This window comes from Nicotiana tabacum, chromosome 6, assembly GCF_000715075.1.
Source record: "Nicotiana tabacum cultivar K326 chromosome 6, ASM71507v2, whole genome shotgun sequence".
Taxonomy (NCBI): Eukaryota; Viridiplantae; Streptophyta; class Magnoliopsida; order Solanales; family Solanaceae; genus Nicotiana; species Nicotiana tabacum.
Genome location: NC_134085.1, coordinates 181,525,446 through 181,547,736, shown reverse-complemented (window position 1 = coordinate 181,547,736; position 22,291 = coordinate 181,525,446). Strand labels below are relative to the sequence as shown.

General features: G+C 35.8%; 2 protein-coding genes across 3 annotated transcripts; one reads left to right on the top strand and one right to left on the bottom strand.

Moving 5' to 3' along the window:
* Positions 1–1,941: 1,941 nt before the first annotated feature.
* On the top strand, positions 1,942–4,701 carry LOC107803288 (protein MANNAN SYNTHESIS-RELATED 1). The gene is made up of 6 exons (XM_016626978.2): positions 1,942–2,378; positions 2,917–3,016; positions 3,090–3,160; positions 3,265–3,350; positions 3,465–4,035; positions 4,145–4,701. The coding sequence occupies exons 1-6, from the start codon at positions 2,274–2,276 to the stop codon at positions 4,421–4,423; spliced, it is 1,212 nt and encodes a 403-aa protein (XP_016482464.1). The 5' UTR covers positions 1,942–2,273; the 3' UTR covers positions 4,424–4,701.
* Positions 4,702–5,136: 435 nt separating this feature from the next.
* On the bottom strand, positions 5,137–21,375 carry LOC107803287 (calcium-transporting ATPase 9, plasma membrane-type). 2 transcript variants are annotated; one of them, XM_016626975.2, is made up of 34 exons: positions 21,134–21,375; positions 20,741–20,952; positions 20,222–20,338; positions 20,100–20,139; positions 19,105–19,220; positions 18,871–19,002; positions 18,698–18,787; positions 17,851–17,920; positions 16,772–16,842; positions 16,589–16,672; positions 16,429–16,506; positions 16,276–16,347; positions 15,452–15,535; positions 15,281–15,363; positions 15,089–15,197; positions 14,076–14,131; positions 13,933–13,975; positions 13,738–13,821; positions 13,493–13,630; positions 13,033–13,098; positions 12,850–12,951; positions 11,813–11,923; positions 11,445–11,612; positions 10,979–11,038; positions 10,381–10,545; positions 10,161–10,277; positions 9,107–9,205; positions 7,737–7,874; positions 7,406–7,506; positions 6,636–6,681; positions 6,378–6,512; positions 6,058–6,165; positions 5,876–5,967; positions 5,137–5,792 (listed from the first exon to the last, which is right to left on the bottom strand). In XM_016626975.2, the coding sequence occupies exons 2-34, from the start codon at positions 20,897–20,899 to the stop codon at positions 5,687–5,689; spliced, it is 3,240 nt and encodes a 1,079-aa protein (XP_016482461.1). In that variant the 5' UTR covers positions 20,900–20,952; positions 21,134–21,375; the 3' UTR covers positions 5,137–5,686. The 2 variants fall into 2 exon arrangements, with proteins under 2 accessions (XP_016482461.1, XP_016482463.1); XM_016626977.2 differs by lacking the exons at positions 20,100–20,139; positions 20,222–20,338; positions 20,741–20,952; positions 21,134–21,375 and having other exon boundaries at positions 19,091–19,219.
* Between the last annotated feature and the right edge of the window lie 916 nt (positions 21,376–22,291).

Below are 22,291 nucleotides of genomic sequence, written 5' to 3'. Positions count from 1 at the left end.
GATAAAGTTATCATGTCAATCATTATTTAAGGGGCGTGAAAAGTCAAAACGTGACGTGACAAGTAAAAGTGAAGAGGAGTATATAAAATCTCGAACATCAAATATTGAATCTTGAACATCGTGATGATTTTGCCACAACCTATGACTCACCGTTTTGGTGGACAAAAATATCATCAAGATTAAGTTATAAATTTGGACGACCAAATCATCATATTACTCGTATTCATTAGGGACTGAATCTTTTGTCGACAATTAATACTAGGAAATGTCTTACTATGGAAGCGTTAGGAATAATAAGTTCCTTCTATTTATAGTAAGTATTTCACTTCACTTCCTCCGAAATCTATCGTGCTATTTTTCATTCTACGTTATCTCAAATTAACCAAATATTTTCCGTCTCAAGAAAAGTTCAAAATTGAGATATACAGTAGTAAATTGGGAAGTGTATAACTTTTTTCTGTATAAATGAAAAAAAAGTAAGTTACATATGCACAAAAAAAAAAAAAAAATACTATCACGTCACCGATATATATGATTATTTTATGTACCTATAAAGTGTCACCAGATTTAGGAGAGTGTTTAATACTAAAAATATTGGCGCTGTTGATTTGAATAAAGAATGGGGCAAGGGATCCACTTCAGTCGTCATTAGTGGGTGGGTTTTCCAATTTACTTTGCTATCTTGCCTTTAATTACGGCAGTATCCCCGCTCTGGTCTCCTTTCTTATATTAATAATACCAGAAAATTGGCCAATTGTTTGACTCTCTTTTTATTGGCTGCTAATTATTACTAATACCTTTAATTACTCAATTTTTATTTAAACATGAAGTTTTTCTATCCGCTTCATTAAAGTTTTGTTAGAACCATAAAAATTTTATTAGACATTCGGGCACTGAATTAAAGCAATAATTGATGGAGAGTAGATTAAACTAATTATTAGATCCAAAAGAATCATCCTTTTTCCTTCATCATAGGTTTAATAGTTTGTCATACTTATTAATCTTTTTTGTGGTAGAATCATCCTTTTTCCTTCATCATAGGTTTAATAGTTTGTCATACTTATTAATCTTTTTTGTGGTTTCCCACTCAGTGTCCGGTGCCGGCATTGGAGCCCGACTATATCCGGATTTGCGTCGCGTAGGGCCCCATTCGGAGAAAAGCGCACCCTACCAAGAATTTTTTCATACCCAGAATTCGAACTCGAAATCTCTAGAGAAGAGCAGCCACATTTGAGCACCACATACTTTGATGGTACTTGTTAATCTTTTCGATACTAGCCATATGCAGTAGTAGTACTATAAAATTGGAGATAATAGACAAAGGAAAGAAAGGCACGTGCCAAGTTGAGTCAGGTAAGTCACGAGGGTGAAGTGAAGGCCAGTGGGTCACTTGTCCAATACAACCTGGCTTTCAGCATCCCTCTTTTCTTGTGATTCACTCATAAACCCAATCATACGTGACACATTTGATTTTTAACACACACATATTTATTAAAAATATTGAATTCAGTTGAACTCATTGGTAATATGATCAATCCGACTTTGACTCTTAAGGACAAGTTTGAAACAATTAGTATGATTTTGCCAGAAGAAAGACGTTGTTACTATTATCAATCTAAATGCTTTTTATGCTTATCCAAGGTTAAAATGTAAAGAAAACACTATATTAAAATTTTGGGGGCATTAAAAGTTGTCACAATTTATATTGCGTGAATTTCCCAAAATATTATCGCACCTATAACGGATTCTTCAAAAATACACTACTTTTGGAGAATCCAATACGCATTCGACGATATTTTCGAAGAGTCCGAACAACATACCTTGCTCAAGGGAAAGGGGCAGCAAATCTGTTTTGAGTAAATAACATATGATTTTTTGAGAGATAAAGGGGGGGGGGGGGTTGTTTATTAATATTAGGTGAAAGAGAGGAGAAGTGTCGGTGGGATAGGAGGAGAACCAGTCGCCCTCTCCGACACACTTTTAACTTACTCCAACGCACACACATTAACACACACACTTCTCCCCCTAACTCCCCCTGGGCCCTAACCCCCCATGTACCAAGAAAAATATAATATTTTTTTATAATAGCCTCGTTTGTTCCGAATATTTTTAGATGTTATACCGAAGTGATGTTATAGAGAACATATATTATAACATAATATAAAAAAGCTTGGATTTTATAGTAAAGTGTTGTTATATAAGGATGTTGTTATAGAGAGGTCTGACTGTAGTACTCCCTCCATTTCAATTTAGATGAGGTAGTTTGACTCAGTATGGGAGTGGATCCGAGACAGGTTTTGGCTGGAGTTCTTACTATCACTATGTTCGTTATGCTCGGCGACATGATCAAGCGCGACCACTTTGATTCCCAGCTTCCTGTAAGACTATCTTCATTTTCCTTAATATTGATTCGTATATCTTCAACACATGCTCTGTTTACGGTTCGGCCGAACTCAATAATTTTTGTGCAGACTCTGTATTTGTCTCGTGAAATTCGTGGAATATGTACAGATTATTAATTTATAACCCAGTAATTTAAAAGAGCTAAAATCGCGAATCCATAAGTTTCAAATCCTAGCCCTGCCTCTGTTTATGATTCCAATTTAGATTCAGCATCTTCAAATGTAAACTTGTGTAAAGCTTTGGCAGCCATTACCTACAATACTCTTCCCAGTTTCTCGAAAGATCCCACCAATTTTCTGGCTTATACTTATTTTATTTTTTTTCAAATATTTGCATCTTGGTTATCACTTTGTATTTAGAGATCCAGTTAAATTACGTGAAGAGCACTCCACAAAGGTGGATAGATGCTACCACTAGTAGTTATTTGATTCAGTCATCTTTTTTTTTCACTTTACTAATAGAATTTACAAATTTGATCAATTTGATTTAATTTTGCAATTTATCTTTACCAAGGTGGATTCTGACACATCAATTCATAGTACCAGAAAGCAAAGCCTGGTTATCGATGGAGATGGGCCTTCTCTAAAACCTTGTAGGCCTATATCACTTATTGGTGAGAGATTTAATACTTCACTCTCTCTTACTTTAGATGAGCATATTTTTCTTAAATGGTTGTGTTCTAACAGAGGAAGCTGACGAATCACAAGGATTTGTTACCTTCTCGCTCACTAATGGTCCTGAATATCACGTCTCTCAGGTATCTTACCCCTCACCCCTTCAAAAATAATTGAGCAGAAGGTATCTTTACAGGATGAGTGAGACTGAATTTAATTGTGTATTCTCTCTGTGGCAATTTTGCAGATTGCTGATGCAGTGGTAATAGCAAGATATCTGCGAGCAAATCTTGTACTCCCAGACATCAGGGGAAGTGAACCTGGTGATAAAAGGTCAGTATTTAAAGTGGTCTCTGCTCCATCTTCTTGTGTAGGTCATGTAATGTACAGTTCTAACTGGAAAAGAACTTTTCTGTAGTAGTTCACTCATAATTTTGTGACTTTCAGGAACTTTGAAGAGGTCTACGATGTTGAGCACTTTGTGAAAAGCCTAAATGGAGTGGTAAAAGTAACAAAATCCCAGCCATCCAAAAGGAACCTAGCAGTTGTGAAGGTTCCTAGTAGGGTTACTGAAGAATACATTGCTGATAACATTGAGCCGATTTTCAGATCAAAGGGGAGCATAAGACTAGCCACTTATTTTCCTTCAGTAAACATGAAAAAATTGAAAGACAATAGCAACATTGATGCAATTGCATGTTTGGGAATGTTTGGAACTTTAGAGCTTCAGCCTCAAGTTAATGGAGTAGTTGAATCTATGGTGGAGCGCTTAAGAACTTTGAGTAGGAAGTCAAATGGACAGTTTATTGCCGTGGATCTAAGGGTTGATATATTGGAGAAAAAGAGCTGTCAAGGGAACAGTGGTTCTAGATCAAAGAGTTGCTTTGGTCCACAGGAAATAGCTATGTTTTTGAGAAAACTTGGTTTCAACAAAGATACAACTATATATCTGACTCAATCAAGATGGGATAGCAGCCTTGATGCATTAAAGGATCTCTTTCCTAGAACATACACCAAGGTACAGTTTCTTCAGTTCATGTGAGCCAGATTTGTGTTTAGTATATACACGTATGTTTGTTGTTTAGTCTTTGTTTCGACGCTTGACTTGCTTCAAAATGCACCTGCAGGAAAGCATAATGCCCATAGACAAAAAAGCAAGATTTCTTGACACAGAGAATTCAGAACTGGAGAAAGTTATAGACTTTCACATGTGTTCTCAGAGTGATGTATTTGTACCAGCCATCTCAGGGCTCTTTTATGCCAATGTGGCCGGCAAGAGAATCGCCTCTGGGAAGACTCAGATACTTGTTCCTGCTGATATTTCTGGTTCCTCTGCTTCTTTAACAGACTACATATCTCATTACGTCTCAAAAAGGAACCACTTTGCGTACTCATGCTTCTGCTAGCTCGTTGTGAAGAATGGTCAATGACCCTTATGATACTACTATTAAGATGGGCTCTCTTGTCCTGCTGTTCTTTCGAGTTTTGTTTACAGAAGACACAGGTTTGCTTCTAAAATTTGTAGTGATCAATATTTAGATAGATCTTTTTGGGGTTCATTTGTAGAGGTCTTGGTGGAAGAGATCAAGCACCTCCCTTTCACCCTCAACCAAATTGTGTTTAAGTTTATCATTTGTTGGACATATGCTATTTTCATACGAGTATAGTGATTTTGAATGGAAAATCTTGGGCATTTCGAGTTTCATTATGCTGCTGTCAACTTTTAACTAACAATTTGCACGTTTGATGAAGAGAGAAACAGAGATGAGGCACGTATTTCAAATTTGTCACCGATGGATTTAGCTCCTCTTCCTGAGGAAAACAAACCCTTTGTTTTATCCATAAATGCTATGCGTTTCTATGAAAATCTTTTGTTTATAATGTTAAAGCAAAGTACAAAACATGAAACCAGTAGTGCAACACACCTGTAATACAACGTGCACTTGATTAATATAAATACTGGCAAATGATCAAATATAATAAGACGTTTTAACCATGACACGTTGACAACTAGGAATATTAACGAATCGAAATGCTTTTGCCGAAGGCTCAGATCCATAAAGCAGGCGCAGGTAAATGAACAATGCAACAGATATACCACGACTTACAAATTATACACCTGTTCTGTGAAAAAATATACATCTGCCATAAATACACATTTCCACAAATTACTATAAACAAGAGTTTAACTTACTGCTTAACTCCTGTTCTGTGAAATAGATATATACAACATACCTTCAGGTTGCTTTTTACGGACATATCTGCCATACAAATTGCTATAAACAAGATTTATACTTAATACTTACTCCTGTTCTGTATATAAAAAAAATACATAGTTATGATGTACTATAAGCAACATACTTCCGGGGTGCTTTGTAATGCCTATCTCAATCTTTTTTTGGGTTCTCTTTTCTTCCTATTCATAATTATCAAATACTAAAATCCTACATTGTATTAACTATTCTACAACCTAGTGGACAGTATACATATCTGTCATGTACTATAAACAACATACTCTAGGATTGGTTTATAATGTCTATCTTAATGTTTTTTGGGTTCTTTTTTCTTCCTATTCAGCAACTATCAATTACTACTCATCTGTACTATACATATACACAATCTAGTAGGACAGTAGATCTGCATGCAACAGCTGAGCCAAAAGAATTCATTTATGGATTACGAGCTGCAATGCATTGCTGATACGACTTGATGAAGACCTTAGCCAAGGGGGTCTTCGGAACTGGGATCAATTTTCCCGCAGCTGCAAGAGGCCAGCTGTGACAATAAACAAAGATGTTGAGATGTGTGAGATAATCTAGTCAAACCAACAAAAACCACAAAACCCTGTTGTACGCTACCTGATAATACCAATGGCAAGTGAAACCAACCATAGTTTCCAACTGAGTCTAACTGTTGATGTAAATTTTCCAAGGAACTCAATGATAATGATCTGTTGTATGGAGGAATATGATAGTCAGTGACAACAAAATGAAAGAATTCTAATCAGAAACCTTTATCTGCGTAGTTGATGATCTCTCACCTGAAGTATGAAAGTAGTTCCCACAACCCCAGTAAAGAGGGGGTTTTTGGTCACGCCAGTAAAGACATTAATTTCATCTGGCTTTCGAGCATTAAACTCATTGAATATCTGTATTTGAACTAGTTAGATGTCTGAGGCTTGATGTGTAATCTAGCCTTGAATAAGACAAGTGAAGAAAGAAAATTATCGACAGAGGGGATAACCATTTTTAAAGAAATACACAGCATACACACATTTCCTTTTTCATCAGATAAGAGAATAAAATTTTAATGACATCTCAGACACACCCTTCTTCTGCTTTGCAGGAAGGAAAAACTTACTTGGCAGAAAACAAATGTGTTGAAAATTAAGGTATTCTTCACCATATTAGCATGTTTTGGGTCATCATGCTCTAAGCTAAGAATACTCTTGCCCTGGAAATTGAGAACAAGAAGGATTCCAACTTGGTAGAGAGCCTGCAGAAAAGAAAAATAATAATTTTTTTAATTAAAAAAAAGGGTGCTATTAAAGTTTCTTCTTTAAGGTGAAAATAACAAGATAAAATGAAACAATGATGTCTTATATTAGTAAGGCCAGACCTGAATAAACAAGTTCCTCCACATGATATTTGTTACCAGAGGTTCCCTAAGTTTCACAAATGATAGTATCAGAGCATGTAAATAGCCTGAATAAATTATTGCAACACAGTAAAATAAGAAAACCAACACTCTGCGTCTGGTTTTTTTTTTCCCCATAAGAATCATATACACAGCCGTGAACTAAAAACCATCAGAACTATTGGGAGACATACAGAAGGTGCAAGCGAGTTTCATTTAGATAAAGAAATCTGTCCTATGATGAATCTTATTCCTGTAAGTGAGGAGTTCTGCCATTAAACAAACAACAGAGAAGCTAACCAAACCAATTCATAGTAAAATCTACATCTTGATTCCCTTTTGGAAAATAAGTGGACAAAATGGTGATGCATAAGAACACCAGGAATGTCCCTCAAAATTAGTTGAACCATCGTACTACGGAAGATGCCAATGAAAGACTTCGAAGAACACATCATGAGAAATGGAAAAAGATGCATCTAGCGTTACATTAATTTCTTCTCAATACTATAGAATACAGTGAGTCATTATCTACTACACATAAAAAGTTAATGGAAAAAGGAGAAGAAAAAAACATTCTTCAAGCTTACATTCCCAGAAATATTAATAGATGTACTGATCAATATCATGCACCATTTTAAAACTCAATCTAGCAGGCTCTGTGGCATAATTCATTTTGCGACAACTCGAAATTATAAAAAATATTATGAATGTGAGGAGATAATATATTAAATTCCCATGGAGTTCCCACCGACCTTCGACCAACAGGAGGTCTATGCATAAGATGGTCAGTTGGTGGTTCAGTAGCCAAAGCCAGTGCTCCCAGAGTATCCATAATTAGATTGACCCAAAGAAGCTGCAAACAAAAAAGTATCCTTGAGCAAACGCAGAAGGATATATCATGCAGTCTACAATATTATAATTCCTAATTACTCGCTGAATGAAAACACAGCACACATATACACTATACATATACATATTACATATTTATACCTATGTAATCAGTAATTATAAATTCTACACGTGTTCCTGTATCTGTGTATAGAGAGAGAGAGAGAGAGAGAGAGAGAGAGAGAGAGAGAGGACCTGCACTGTGTTTAGAGGAACATCACCGGAAGAAACTGCTGCCACAACATTGATTACAAGAGCTGCGACATTAACAGTGAGCTGGAATTGAATGAATTTCTGAATATTTGCATAAACAGAACGGCCCCAGCGTACAACCTACATTGAGATAAATTTAAGTCAAGGACCATGGCTTTTCATCTATGCTAGTACACTAAGCCACTGACAAACTAAAACCAGCTGATACAACACAGACTTAACACGACACATCATCTTCTTCCTCAGCGTTTGGCTGCTTTCTCCATGTTTATCAAATAAACATGGCTCAACAGATGACATGTCAGTTAAAGAAGAAGAATATCCACTAGGAAATTTGACGATGCAAAGGAAAAGGGATGCAATAACAAGACAAAAAGAAGCTTGAACTGCTTGTTTTTATTTTCTGACTCCTCTTTCCTGCCTTCTCGCCCCCTCTTTGTCACTACATCATCTAGCAAAATCTCGGTGGAACTTCGATTTTCATGTTGACTTTAAAACTTTGATGAGCCCATGTTACACATTTTTGCAAAATTAATGAAAGTCAGACCATATTCTAATACCTTCTGGTTAAGAATTCCCAACATTACATGGTTGATGCGGAATAATTTATGATCTCAGAATAAGTAGCCACATTTTCTAGAAGCATTATAAAGTTAGTCAAAGTCATCTTCAAAAATTCAGCAAAATTACCTTCTGAGTTTTAAAGTTAGTCAAAGTCATTTTAAAAAATTCAGCGTTATAAAGTTAGTCAAAGTCATCTTCAAAAATTCAGCAAAATTACCTTCCAAGATCATAATAAAAAATATAGAATATGAATACACATCTGAGTTTTCATGTGCTTTCGACCTCACCTTTATGGTCCAAATAAATGTTCTCATCAGAATTCTGAAGTTCCGATAAATATGATTTAACAGTGAAAAGGCTTAATAAGCACATCGTCTGTGATTGAGGCTTAATGAAAGTTCAGACTATTCTAATACTTACTGGCTAAGGATCCAGCATTTACATAACAGATGCAGAATAAGATTTTACACTTCTATAGGCATTATAAGTTAGTCCAATTTACTTTCACAGTTTAGCAAAATTACCTTCCAAGATTGAATAAAAAACAGAACATGAATACATATCTATGAGCTTTAATGAGTTTTTGACCTCAAAACCCACCTCCATAGGCCAACAGATGTTCTCATCAGAATTCTGAAGTTTATATAAATGTGTTGTATTTAACGGTGAAAAGACTTAATAAGCATTCCTGACATTGTACATAGTCGAGTCTTATAATCACAGACAATTAATCTCTAGAAAGCAATCTAACATTTTCTACAAACACCGAAATAGATTCTCCAACTCACCTTCACCACTGAAGCAAAATTATCATCCAAGATAATGATGTCAGAGCTTTCTTTTGCGACTTCTGTTCCTTGGATGCCCATGGAAAGGCCTATGTCGGCCTAAATATTGAAACACAAAGAAATTAGCATATATCAGAAATTCTGATATATCTAAGAGAATAATATAATTAGTTACAAAAAGCTGCTTATTCCAGACTAAATACAGCACCTGAGCCTTGGCAATATCCTTAAGCCCTGAGCATCAAGTCATGATACATTTACTTACCCAGGAGAATCATTTTATTTGAGGTCTATCAAATGGCTATTGAAGCACACAACACAGTGGTCTCCCATTGGAGACATTACCAGCTACAAACAAATTGTACTACATCCACTGTGATTGAATATCCATATTTTCTAGTCAGACCCAAAATACTGTCATAGGAAACTGTAACTCATATACTTAACCCCAAATAGTTACATGGTTTGACACATTTCGTCAAACTACTTTTATAATCTATTCGTGAAATCAAAAACTAGGTTTACAACTCTTAACCTAGTCATTGTGCAAGTCAAACATGATATTTCGGCTAAGATCCACCGAATCGAGAAAGACAAACCAATACCTAGAAAAACCAAATCATTTTACTGGAGGTGCACAAAACAATGCAAGGGCCCTTAGGTGCCCGTTCTCAGTGCCCAGGCCACCACCAATACCTAGGTGCCGATTGCTAAAACTAATAACCACTTACAAATCAGAAAGGATTTTTGCTCTCTAATGTTAAAAGGAATAAAAAAGGAAACATTTTTTAAGGGATATCACGCCTTTGAGAGAGAAGCAAGAGAAGAATATTAGGAACAGAGAAAAGGGAAGATGAAGGAGAAAAGATCATCTTCATCATATGATTATCCCTTGATAATACTTCTAAAGAGAAAAGATTGCTTCTTTAAAAGATATTATCAAGGATCAACCCATTTTTTGTGAAAGTACATAGGATCAGCTACTGACGACACAAAAAAGGAAAAAATAACAAAACAATTGAACAAACAGAAAGCAATAAGAAAGTCATTGGACCTCATGCAGTGCAGGAGCATCGTTAGTTCCATCTCCAGTAACAGCAACGATCTCCCCTAGTTTACGTAGTGTTTGCACAAGCAAAAGCTTGTCATTTGGAGATGACCTTCCCATAACCTAAAAACCAGCTTTCTACTTTTATCGATGTGCCAACATAAAACTGGAGATACAAATAGATAAAAAATATGTCAGTTATTATCCCAGTTCATGGATAACATACCGACATTCTTTTCGCAACTTGTTCTCGCTCCTTTTCAGACAACTCACGGAAGGTCTTCCCCTCAATAACTTCAAATTCAGTGACTTCTGCATTTGAAGTTAAAATTCCACACTCCAAGGCAATTGCTCTAGCTGTTTGAATATTATCTCCAGTTACCATGCGCACCTAAAGGTTCTCAAATTGTAAAATTGTTTCTTATAAGAACGAACGCATTCCAGATACCTCAAATTGTAAGTTACAATCATGTGGCTAACTGTGCGTACAGGACCATGACAATTTAAATACTGAGCTAATAGCATCATACAAGGTGACAAATAATTGAAATATTTGATTCCATTCAAGACCTATAATTTCACAAAAAAAAATTCCTGTAAAGAGGAAGATAGATTTTGATAGAATAAACATCGAAAATTAGTATAATTGACTGGTCCAACATGTTTGAAAATAGGTTCAATTAATTAAAAGAAATCACCTTGGACCAAAGTAAAAAATTTCATTCTGACAAAGTTCTAGCATATGATTATATGGTCCATTGTACCACCTTGTTGGCTATTATTACATCAATATGCAGCCAAAATTTGAGAGATATTAAGATTACCTTAACACCAGAATCTCTGCACTGTCTTACTGCATCTTTGACACCTGGCCGACAAGGATCCTATGTAGAAAGGCAAAGAAAGATAAATGAGAACTTGCAATACAACTCTTAAAATTAAATACTACATAAATATGTACCATGTCGTATACTGCACAAATTTATATTATTTTAAATAGGATGTGGCATCATTGAATCTTATGATAACTTCCAATTACTATTAACATATACCTGTCAAACAGAATAACTAAATTCAAACCATTTTCTCTCAAACCCCATGACAGTCGAGCCAGGTCAAAGAAAAGTAGGATGGAGGGAGTACATGTTGTGCCGCAGACATAAGATTAAAAAAGTAACTGAAGGATATGGTTTTGGATTTATTAAATATTACCAAGAAAGGAGGACATGAGTAGAACAATATTCAAGACACTACATACATCCCAACTACACAACTTTACGGAACATGTACCTTTATACCAAATATAGCAAGCAAAATAAGGCCATCTTCTGGTAGAACCCAACGTGCCAGCTGTTCTTCATCACTTGGAACCTCATCTATGTTACAAGTTCGGTATGCCATGGCAACACACCTCAAACTCTTTGCTGCCATATCTTCAATTGCTTCTTTGAAAAGATCCTGCAGCCAACATATTTATTAAAAAGTGATGAAAGGAGGAAGCCTGCACTAAAGCGTCCTTTTCTTGATTCCTAATTTTGCTTATGTTTTTCAATACCAAAATTTGGGAGAGAATAAAGTCAGCAGAAGTGTTCACAAGACTCAATTTTGTCAAAGTTAGTAATGTTATCTCTTAGTAACTAATCTTAACTTCTTCTAACCTTCTCTTTCTCAATGGATTGCAAGCAGCCATTTGAGTCAAGGTATTGGGTACATGATGCCAGTATAATTTCAGCTGCACCCTTCCAATGCATATGAACTTGAGAGCCACTCTGCAAAGGAAGAAACAGAAAAGTTAAATATACAATTCAAAATCATAAATGAGCAGATAATTTAAATAGTTCATCCACACCATATATATATAGATTGGAGGAAATCACAAAGTGCATTAGCATAAGAAACTATCATGCGAGCCAATAAAAAAACAAGAAAGAATGCATGATCTTGAAAATCCAAAGAGGCCACAGCATCTTCCAGCTCTCATCCTATGAAGCCCTTATTTCATGTACGCTTATGTACCAATGTCATAGTCCAAAAACTAACATTGCTTATTTTTCACAGGATAATCATTCAAATAAAAAGAGACAATATTTTCAGTGGAATCACTAAGGTTAGTCCCAAAGAATCACTAGCACCAGGCATATATATACCATTTCTAGGGATCTTTTGGTTCTTAATGCCGGAGGACCTTTCAACACAATCTTTTTGATTTAAGACATAAATAAATTAACTTAGCCTATGACGACTCAGAAGATGTGGTGCTTATGCTTTCCTGAGCCGAGGGTCTATTGGAAATAGCCTCTCTATCTTCACACGGTAGGGGTAAGGTCTGCGTACACACTACCCTCCCCAGACCCCACGGTGTGGGATAATACCGGGTATGTTGTTGTTGTTGTTTATGACGACTCAAAAGAGATAACTTGTTATTGTAGATCATCACTCAAACACTTACTTCTAGACGATGAGTTGATTTTAACATAATACATGAAGCCTCACAAGGTCTTTAGGTTTCAATTATTAACCTGTATATGAAAAAAGTATCACCAAAATGCTAAGTTCTCCCATTACATTATGTAGAGAAATAAAGCCTCACTAAATGGACATAAGTTATCTCCATCTATTTAAAATTAAAGAAACCTTAACAAAGCTAACAGGATTATGAAGCTGCAAGAACTTGAATATCAGATAAGTTAATTACCCGCTCTCTAACTGCGACACCTCCTCTCTTCTTTGTAGAATTAAAAGGAGAGACATGAAGAATTATGGATTGTGATCTGACAACTTCGAACTTCATTCCCATCTGCATAAGATGTGCAGTAGTTGAACAAACAGATTTTGTTGATTTACAGAATTAAATAGAAGGACAATCTGCTAATACTACCTTAACACCCCATGTAAGAATGGCCTTTTCAGTGGGAGATCCTGAAACCTCTATTCCCTTGCCATCCTACAAAGAGGGGAAACCGAATCAAAAACAATGAGACAAGGGTAGTTAGACATGCATGCCAAAGTAAACAAGAAATCATTTCTGCAGATCAGATAACGAATTAAAATTATATGAATTGGCTGCGGTGAAGGTGGAAAGATGAAGTGGTGTAAAACAGCTGATCCAAATACTGCTGTAAATATGCAAGGAGAAAGACAATACATGTTTTTTTTCAGGACAGCTGATCTATGAGGACTAACATTCAAGAGCATTTTGAGTAAATGTCATCTAAGAAGACTGTTAAGACTTCTCATCTCAAACTTTTTCATGAATGCCTGCCACCCTAGAGCCATCAAAATACATGGTACATATGTAAGAGATAATTTAGAGAGACGAGGAAAAACAGACAGAGTACCTTGGAAGCAAAGACACTGCCGGAAGTATTCTGAGTTATGCCCTCGTCCAGAAGAGAGGAAACAGCTGAGTGTAACTGTGAACCATCTTCAGGTGGATCGAGCTTCTTTTCCCCAATATAGGCTTCAACCACTGTCATCTGTACTAAGAGAAAGCATATTAGTTGCCAAAAAATCTGTGAATGAGAGTAGAGATGTAGTTGAAGGTGTCAGTCTGAAGATCAAAAGCATGAAACTGCAAAGCCACCTGATTCAGAGTTAGTGTTCCAGTTTTATCACTGCAAATAGTTGTAGCAGATCCCATAGTTTCACATGCTGAAAGTCTGCGCACCTGCACATTAATTACAGTAACTATTTCAAGCACGATTACAATAATATCAACATTCTGATATATTTAACTAAACAATCAACAGATATGCAAAAGGAGTAACAATGTATGTACCAAAGCCTTGTCAGCCATCATTTTCTTCATTGAGTATGCTAAACTGTCACAAGATTTAGAACAGGCAATGATTTAAGAGAATTATAAGGCACCGGAAGATTAAGTAAAACCTGTTGAGTAAGAAGCCTTTATTTGATACTTACGTCAATGTAACAGCTAAAGGAAGACCTTCAGGGACAGCAACAACCACAATTGTGACCTGAGAAGAACTTGTTGCATTAGTGAGACAACATAAGAATTAGTAGGTTCTGAATCTGTGAGAAACTGAATTGTCTTCCAAGAACAACAATACATGGACAAATAATTTATACAAAGGATCAAACCATTTATTATTAGAGGCAAAGCCAAAATCGAATAATAACAAGATAAGCCATTCAAAACTTTAAAACCGAGGCCCTCATTTAGAGAAGGTAGGAGAAAGGACAAAAAGTCTATCAAATGACAAGAATACAATTTATAAGCATTGTTAATTTCTAACAATATGTCATACACAAAAAGTGGATATAGAGAACTCATATAGCCGACGACCCCAATTAGTTCGGGTCCTTCAGGATTCAGGCATAGTTGGTTGATTGATATGTGACACACAGCACGCCACTTCTACATTCATTGATAGGTTATAAACATGTTTTAAGTAAGATTTAGATTGTTAGAGTTAATGAAAAGTAGAGCACTATCTGTTCAATCTAACATAGACAGCATCTTATTAGATTTAAATTCTCCCATGTCAGTAATCCTCATTGGACATGACACTTATCCACATTTGTGCTATATTAACAAAAGGTTTCTGAATGACAGTACCTAAGAGTAGTGAAACAAAAGGTTTCCACAACGTTACAGTTCGATGGTAAGCAACCTCCACTTCCAACCAAGAGGTTGTGAGTTCGAGTCACCCCAAGAGCAAGGTGGGGAGTTCTTGGAGGGAAGGATGCCGAGGGTCTATTTGGAAACAGCCTCTCTACCCCAGGGTAGGGGTAAGGTCTGCGTACACCCTACCCTCCCAGACCCCACTAGTGGGATTATACTGGGTGGTGGTTGTTGTTGTTGTTGTTGTTGTTGTTGTTGTTGTTGTAACATTACAGTTCATGACCGAAACAAAGACTAAAGGGCAAGCCTGTAAGATAAAACTTAAAAACATTGATCAGCAAGAGCTTACAGCTGCAGTGATGATATGTACAACTCCATCAATTGATTTACTAACACTGGTCTTTCCATGAACAAACTGCGTAGTCCCATCTGGATTTTTCGTATTTCCAGTGAAGAACCTGGGACATAATATTTAAAGTCAAATGCAATATTTAGCATGCAAACACTACAGAAAGGCTTCGAGTGAAAGCAATACCTTTACCTGCACAAAAGAACAATGAGCACAAAGAGTGCAACAGCCAGGCCAACAATGCCAATAAAGGTGGCAACCCCATTCAAGCGCACCTGCCATATTGTCATTGGAAGCTAAACATAGACTGGATATAACAAGTAAAGAAGTTGATAGTGATGAGCAGCACATTTTGACTATAACCTGCAATGGAGTTTCTTCACCGGTATCCTCTGATATGCTCGCCATCAACAATCCCCATTCAGTATTGATTCCTACACCAGTTACCTAAATTAAAAAAAATATGCTTAATGAGATGATGATAAGGGTGGACAAAACATTTAGTAGGTGTTTGGACAATATTTAGTTGAAGTTGAAAAAACAAAGAATATTTGAAGTTGAAGTTGAAAAAGAGTATTTTAAAACCATGACAATTCCAATACAGCATATGCTAAGTTCAAATACTAGGTCATCATCAAGTAGACAATATCATGATGCAAACTATCACAACAGAATATGATAAAAACAGGTGTTATACAATTACAAGCAACTTAGACCAAAAGGACTACTTGTCCTCATAGAAATTCTGCAATAGGTGATTTCAGTTAGTGCGAAAAATGTCTAAATGCTCCAAAAGGAAATATCTTCAATAGTCTAATGAAGGTTCTATTGGCTTAGATATTAGTATTAGACGAGATTTTACGAAACAATTATTTTTTTATTTCTTTATAGGAGAGGACAAATCTCTTTTTTCGATGCAAATTTGACACGACATAGGAGAAGCCGCCCTTTATTAAAAATTATATTATTATATTATTTTTAATAATATAAAGGGGGTTCCAACATATTAATATATAGTGAAGTGTTCCCCCAGATTCAGAACTTTTTTTCAATACTCACAATCCTTATTAGTTAATAATCCTAGTGATTGGATTTCTATGCTTAGTCTGATAGGAAAATCCTAAATCCTCAAATGGATGGGGGAAGAACAGAAAAAGAAAACAAAGAAGGAAATAAGATGATCTTACAAGCATGGTTCCAGCACCATCTGCTACCTTGCAACCAGCCATCAAGCAAGGCGCCTTCTGATTTTTGTTTACCTTTAAAAATGATATGATATTTAAGATTATTTGGATCGATAAGCTAACACATACAATTGCAAAAAGGTCTAACCAGCTTACAATCTTGCTTTCGCCTGTCATGCTAGACTCGTCAATTGCCAGCGAATGACCAGAAATCAAGACTCCATCTGCAGGAACCTGGAAGAATACAAAAGCTTTAGCTCTTTGATCATAAATTGACTAGAGAAGAGGTCCAAAAAACCTATACTTCCACATTTACCTGATCACCTATGCTGAGAGGAACAACATCACCAACAACAATTTCATATATCGAAATTTTCTCCCTCCTGCTGTCTCTTATAACCTTTAGAAATCGTTTTCAAGTAGTTTGTTTATCTTCTAGAAGACAAGAATTTTAATAACTATAATTGTAATGAGGCTTTGATTCCAATACTACAATTACCTCTACTTGGATATTTCGCTTTTCTTCATTTAAGTTTTGAAATCGCAGGGACTGTCTGCAGTCACTTGTTGCTAAATGACAATTTACAAAACAAATCAATCAATCGATCACTGAACTACACCGCAATCCCGAAATATACAAACAAATCAGAAAAACAAGATAGGAACTAGCGAAACCACTCTAATTGTCTATACAAGTTAATCAGTTGAAAGAAACATGCATCGAGGAGAACCACAGAAATTGATCTCTCCATCAAAGCAAAAAGGAAAGAACGCTACATTACGATGACCCACTAGCAAGATTCCAACTCATTGAATTGTTCCATTGCAATACTCGCAGGAATACATCTCACCCCAGAAACTAAAACTCAGAATAGCAAGAGCTAACATCTTTGTTTTAGCAGGAAAGAAAGGAAGAAGACCGCTTCAAAGAAAAAGAAGTACAAGTAAACATAATTAAACTTAAAACAAATCAGCGAAGAAGCGTATATAGCTCTTGAAGAACATCAAGAGCACCTTTTTCATAATCAAGAGAAAGAGAACAATCAATTTATTTGATAGGAAGGAAAATACATTAAAGAATGCAACTTGTTCTGTGGAGAATTAAAGCTACCAGTAGCTAATCCGAAGAAAGAATTGTTCTTTTAGCAACCAAAATATCAACTAAATATGATCCAAAATCTGCAACACGAATACACGTGAATAAAAGAGAAGAAGTTTACAGTAGAAAATTAAGCTGCATCTAGGACTTTTATCAGTTTAAGCGAAATTATGAAAGGTTAATATCTTTTTTTCTGATTCTGTAGGGTTTCATGGTTTTCTTGAATGGTAATGGCTATTCTTCAATTTGTGCCAATAGCTGATATAAACTCAGTAAACTGAGATTGACAAAAGAAAAAGCAGCCAAGCCACTGTAGAATTTAATGACTTCTATAAAATCCATTCACTTGGATAAAAAGGAGTAGACAAACAAGAACCAAAGGAATTCCCTGTTATAAAAATAACAAGTGGAATTTAATAACTTATAAAATCCATTCACTTGGATAAAAAGAAGTGGACAATAATAATCAAAGGAATTACCTGTTACAAGAATAACAAGAAGAACAGCAAAAGCTATGCTTCCACCATCATACCATCCTTCTTTCAGGCCCTGTATAAATAATCATGTATAAAACTATGAGTAACAATCATCACTAAATGCAATAACAAAATCTTCTGATTTCCTAAGTCAACTGATGACCATCCATTAATTTTCTATTCTATACTTGTTTGTGTTCTGATTCCCCTAACAGTAGGTTTAATACTAGGGTTTTGCATTGAGCCCCTACTTATTTGCCCTAGTTATGGATGAGCTAACCAATGCAATACATGATGGGGTCCCATGGTGTATGATATTTGTAAGCACGTGATTTTTGCCCTATGAAAGAATTACTCCCAAGTTGATGATATTGTGCTAATTGACGAAACTGGCGAAGGTGCCAACCAAAAGCTTGCGCTATGGAGAAGCACCTTAGAGAGTAAGGATTTTAGGATAAAAGTAAGACCGAGTACATGCAATGTATGTTTAGACAGCATGAGAAGAGCGAAGTTGGGTGAGACTAGATGGGATTGCAGTGCCAAAATGCAAACAATTTAGATATCTAGGCTCGTCTTTTCAAGAGTATTGAATGATAGATGAAGATTTTTCTCACGGGATTAAAATCCGATGATTGAAATGGAGAAGTACTACCGGAGTGTTATGCAGTAGAAGAATGCCTATAAACATACAAATTAAGTGAGACAAGTATGAAATTTTCAGATATTTGGAATTTCCCTAAAACAGATAAAGGGTAGGGAAAAAAAAACAAATAGAATGTGGAGCTTTTAACATCAGAAGATGAACCTATTTTGGCAATGACTGAAACTTGCAATGTAAAGAGCAAAATACCTTTGTGTGTATTCCAAGTGCCAGCGATAGTACAGCAGCTACAATTAAGATGATGAGGGTCAGATCTTGCCAAGCCTCCCAAAGGAACCGCTAGAAAAAAAAAGATAATGGTTACATCTCACTTCTCCTTACAGAAATCAATTCAATAAGATTAATTCAGATAGAATTAATACCAAGAAACTACGACCCTTTTTCATGGGATACGTATTTGGCCCAAACATATTTTTTCTTTTTGACAATTCAACATCATCATCCGCAATCCCTGAATCCAGATCTGTTTTTAACATCTCTGATAAACCTTTGACCTGAAGATGTCAACATCAATATCAGTACGCCTATAGAGATGAACCCCTTCTAATAGCATGGTTTTATATTAGATACACTATGACTAACTGAAGTTAACTTACTCCTCCATATTGTTGTAATGCAGAAAGATTATGATCCCTAGTCACTGAAGCTAGCTGTTCAAGTGAAATTCCATAGTCACCAGTGGGAGCTGGCGGAGAAACTTCAGTACCCAACACTAGCAAAAAATAAAAATACCAAAACCAAAGCAAATGGCAGATTTTAAGGTTAGTTGCTGATACGGAAAGTTACTATCTAAGCTACCAACAGTTAAAGACAGAGGCTTGAAGTTAACTATAGGCCTTAAATACATTTGATGTTTAAGATCTTGAAACTTTTGCAAGCACTTCATCTGTCTATGTATGTGCTTCAAAGGACAAAGGTGAGAAACAATAGAATCTACAGGAGCAAAATTTTCATTTGTTTCTTCTTTACTTCACCAAGAGAAGAGTGAATGATAGCTGCAATAGAATGTGGCTATGCAAGAATTTATAATTAACGGTCAAGAGTAGGGAAAACAGAGTGCAAACTCTGTGCCAATAAGATAGATCCTTTCATAGACAAATCTTGTAACCATGAGACAAAATGACAGCACTAACTTCACATGTGCACCAAGCAGGTCAAATGTGACAGAATATTCACCTAGGAAAAAAAATTACAAGTAGATGATCCCAATAGATTGATCATTTCACTTCATTTTCTGTGGATAGATAGAAGAAAAATAAGATGAGGGGTGAGATATATATATATATATATATATAAAGAGAGAGAGAGAGAGAGAGAGAGAGAGAGAGGGAGCAGAGAGTTCCCGAGCAATGAGTTAAGAAATAAAGCAACTAAGGTTGCTGATAGATTAATCAATCAATATTCTTCTTGTTCATATTTTCTCATGTCATGGATGCATTTCTGGAAATCTAAACTCCAATCTCCATTAAAAACCTTCAATGAACCAAATGCCAGTGACTACTTATTTTTACCAGTGTTATGCAAGGGAAGCCACTACTCTCATAGACATTCAAGATAAAGCATTAGTAGAAAGGATTTGCAGAGTATATACCAATAGCTCTTTGTCCAGCAAGCTTAAAAAGTAGTGCAGCCTACAAAAGCAAACAAACGATAGTCAGATATTCATGAAGCAATCAACAGGACACAGTAGAAATATATGGATTTCATCATTACTCTTATGACTTGAGCGTGTGCTCTGATCATCCTTCTTCTTTGTTCTTTCTCTTCAGCTTTTCTCAAGTCGAGAGTATACCTAAACCGGCGTGAAGCATTAAGCACAAGTGCCGCTTCCTGTCAGTGATCAAAGGTTAATCAGAAAGATAAAGGACGAGGTTGATATATTATTTCTTAAGTTCTAGACAAGAAGAATGAGATAACGTGTGAACACAGATTACTTTCTTAAAACGTATGTCGCAAATTCTGACACAAAAGAACACCTTAGTCACCATGAAAATTACTGAGCAAAAAGCTATTTGTAAGGCTCCTAAGAGTTCATTAGCATAGGTATACTCAGAATTTAATCATTAAGAATAGAAACCACACCCTACAGAAGACCAAAGAGACAGGGTAGAACCTCAATATAGTCAACCAAGAAGCTGAACATTTAATAGGATCATCAAAGAAGTTTATTGACATGGACATAGCAGGAATATAAATATTAGTGAAAAGGGAATAGGCACTAGAAAGACGAACCCTCCAGCGTTTAAGAGCCTGAAAAGACGCATTCTTGGTGTTGGCAATGTCGAAAGGATCAGAGAAGTCGTCTGCTCCGTCGGCATTGAGATGAGAGGAGCCAGCCTCCAGGTCTGTGTGATTGTTGAGTTGCATAGTATCACTTGGACCAATCGTCATCGCCAACAATTACAGAGATGGCAGCGCCTCTTCAACGAAGCCACCACTCCGTGCTAAGACAAATTGATAAGAGAATCGGAATGCAGAGAAAGCAGCATATACAAAAATAGTAAATCGAAGGAATGGCAGGAAGCAAAAAATACTAAGCCAAAAATGGGTATGTATCCTGTAATATAATGTTGGATGAATGGAGGGAGAGGTGGAGCAATTATATCGGTAAACCAGGAACGGAACCTTGATTTGGATTTTGCCCAAAAACGCGATATGCCGTTGAAGGGTTTCCGTGGGTTCTTCATGATATCGGCAAACCGCTTCTCCTCCACCAATATTGATTTGGGGTTTTGCTCAAAAAACGCGCATTGCCGTTAGGACTTTACTAAATTTGATAGAGTTTTTGCTCCAACCTTCATTGGTCAGTGTCCACCCATGCAACTCCCATGACTCACACTTTAGAACAAAGTTCGTCCGTTTCAAATGTCGTTTTAAGTTACATTGCGACTATTTCGTCGCCACTAAAAGAAACTATTGCTCGCTGTTTTGACGGGCGATCTTTAGTCGCCACAAAAGGAGTAGGTGTCCGTATTTTTGAGGGCGACCAATTTAGTCGCCGTTAAAAGTTCCTACAGGTCGCTGGTTAGAGTGGCATGGGAGTTTCCATGGATTTTTAAAAATGGACTAAACCGACCGAACCGTAGCGCACCGAATCGATTTTTTAGTTTTTTTAAAAAAAGTCGTAGGTTTTTATATAAATTTATAACCGTACCAATAATTAGGGCAAATTTTTTATTTTATAAAAATAAATTTAAAAAATACCGAACCGTATCGAATAAATTTTACATTTAAAAAATATATTTATATAGTTAATTTAAAATAATAAAGTATTAAATTTTTCTTTGGACTTTGGAATTATGAAAACGGTTACAAGTCAACGAGTAATTTATCTCAAAATATTAATTCCTAAAACCTATTATGCTAATTCTACTTACGCTAAGTTATTTCCAGCATCTTCATTTGCAATACACAAAGTATTTTAGTGATTATGACTAGCAAACTACAATGTATTGAATATGTTTCCTTTCATATAATTTAGATTTATCTTTTTTAATATTTAATCTTCTATAGACTTTATTCTTGAGTCTCAGCTTGGTTAATATCTTTCCACTCATATGATTTATATTTTCTTTATCTTTGTTTGGTTTCTTTTACGTTGCTGTAAAATAGTTGATGGATGTATACTCTAGCCCTCTTTTATGTTTTTTTAATTTATCACCCTTTAAACAGTAAAAATATCTAGAGAGTTTTGCTAAGTCATATAAAAGAATATATGTTATTGCATTCTAGTTCTACTGGTGACTTTTACATGACATTTAAAAAAAATCGAAAATTAACTCA

Excerpts from the sequence above, each read along its gene's own strand:
- LOC107803287 (XM_016626975.2), bottom strand. The coding sequence starts at position 20,899 with ATGACGATTGGTCCAAGTGATACTATGCAACTCAACAATCACACAGAC. Across the intron at positions 11,613-11,812 it reads AATCCATTGAGAAAGAGAAG|GATCTTTTCAAAGAAGCAAT; the intron begins GTTAGAAGAAGT and ends TGTTGGCTGCAG. Across the intron at positions 6,166-6,377 it reads ACACATTTGTTTTCTGCCAA|ATATTCAATGAGTTTAATGC; the intron begins GTAAGTTTTTCC and ends GTTCAAATACAG.
- LOC107803288 (XM_016626978.2), top strand. The coding sequence starts at position 2,274 with ATGGGAGTGGATCCGAGACAGGTTTTGGCTGGAGTTCTTACTATCACT. Across the intron at positions 3,161-3,264 it reads CTGAATATCACGTCTCTCAG|ATTGCTGATGCAGTGGTAAT; the intron begins GTATCTTACCCC and ends GCAATTTTGCAG. Across the intron at positions 3,351-3,464 it reads AGTGAACCTGGTGATAAAAG|GAACTTTGAAGAGGTCTACG; the intron begins GTCAGTATTTAA and ends TGTGACTTTCAG.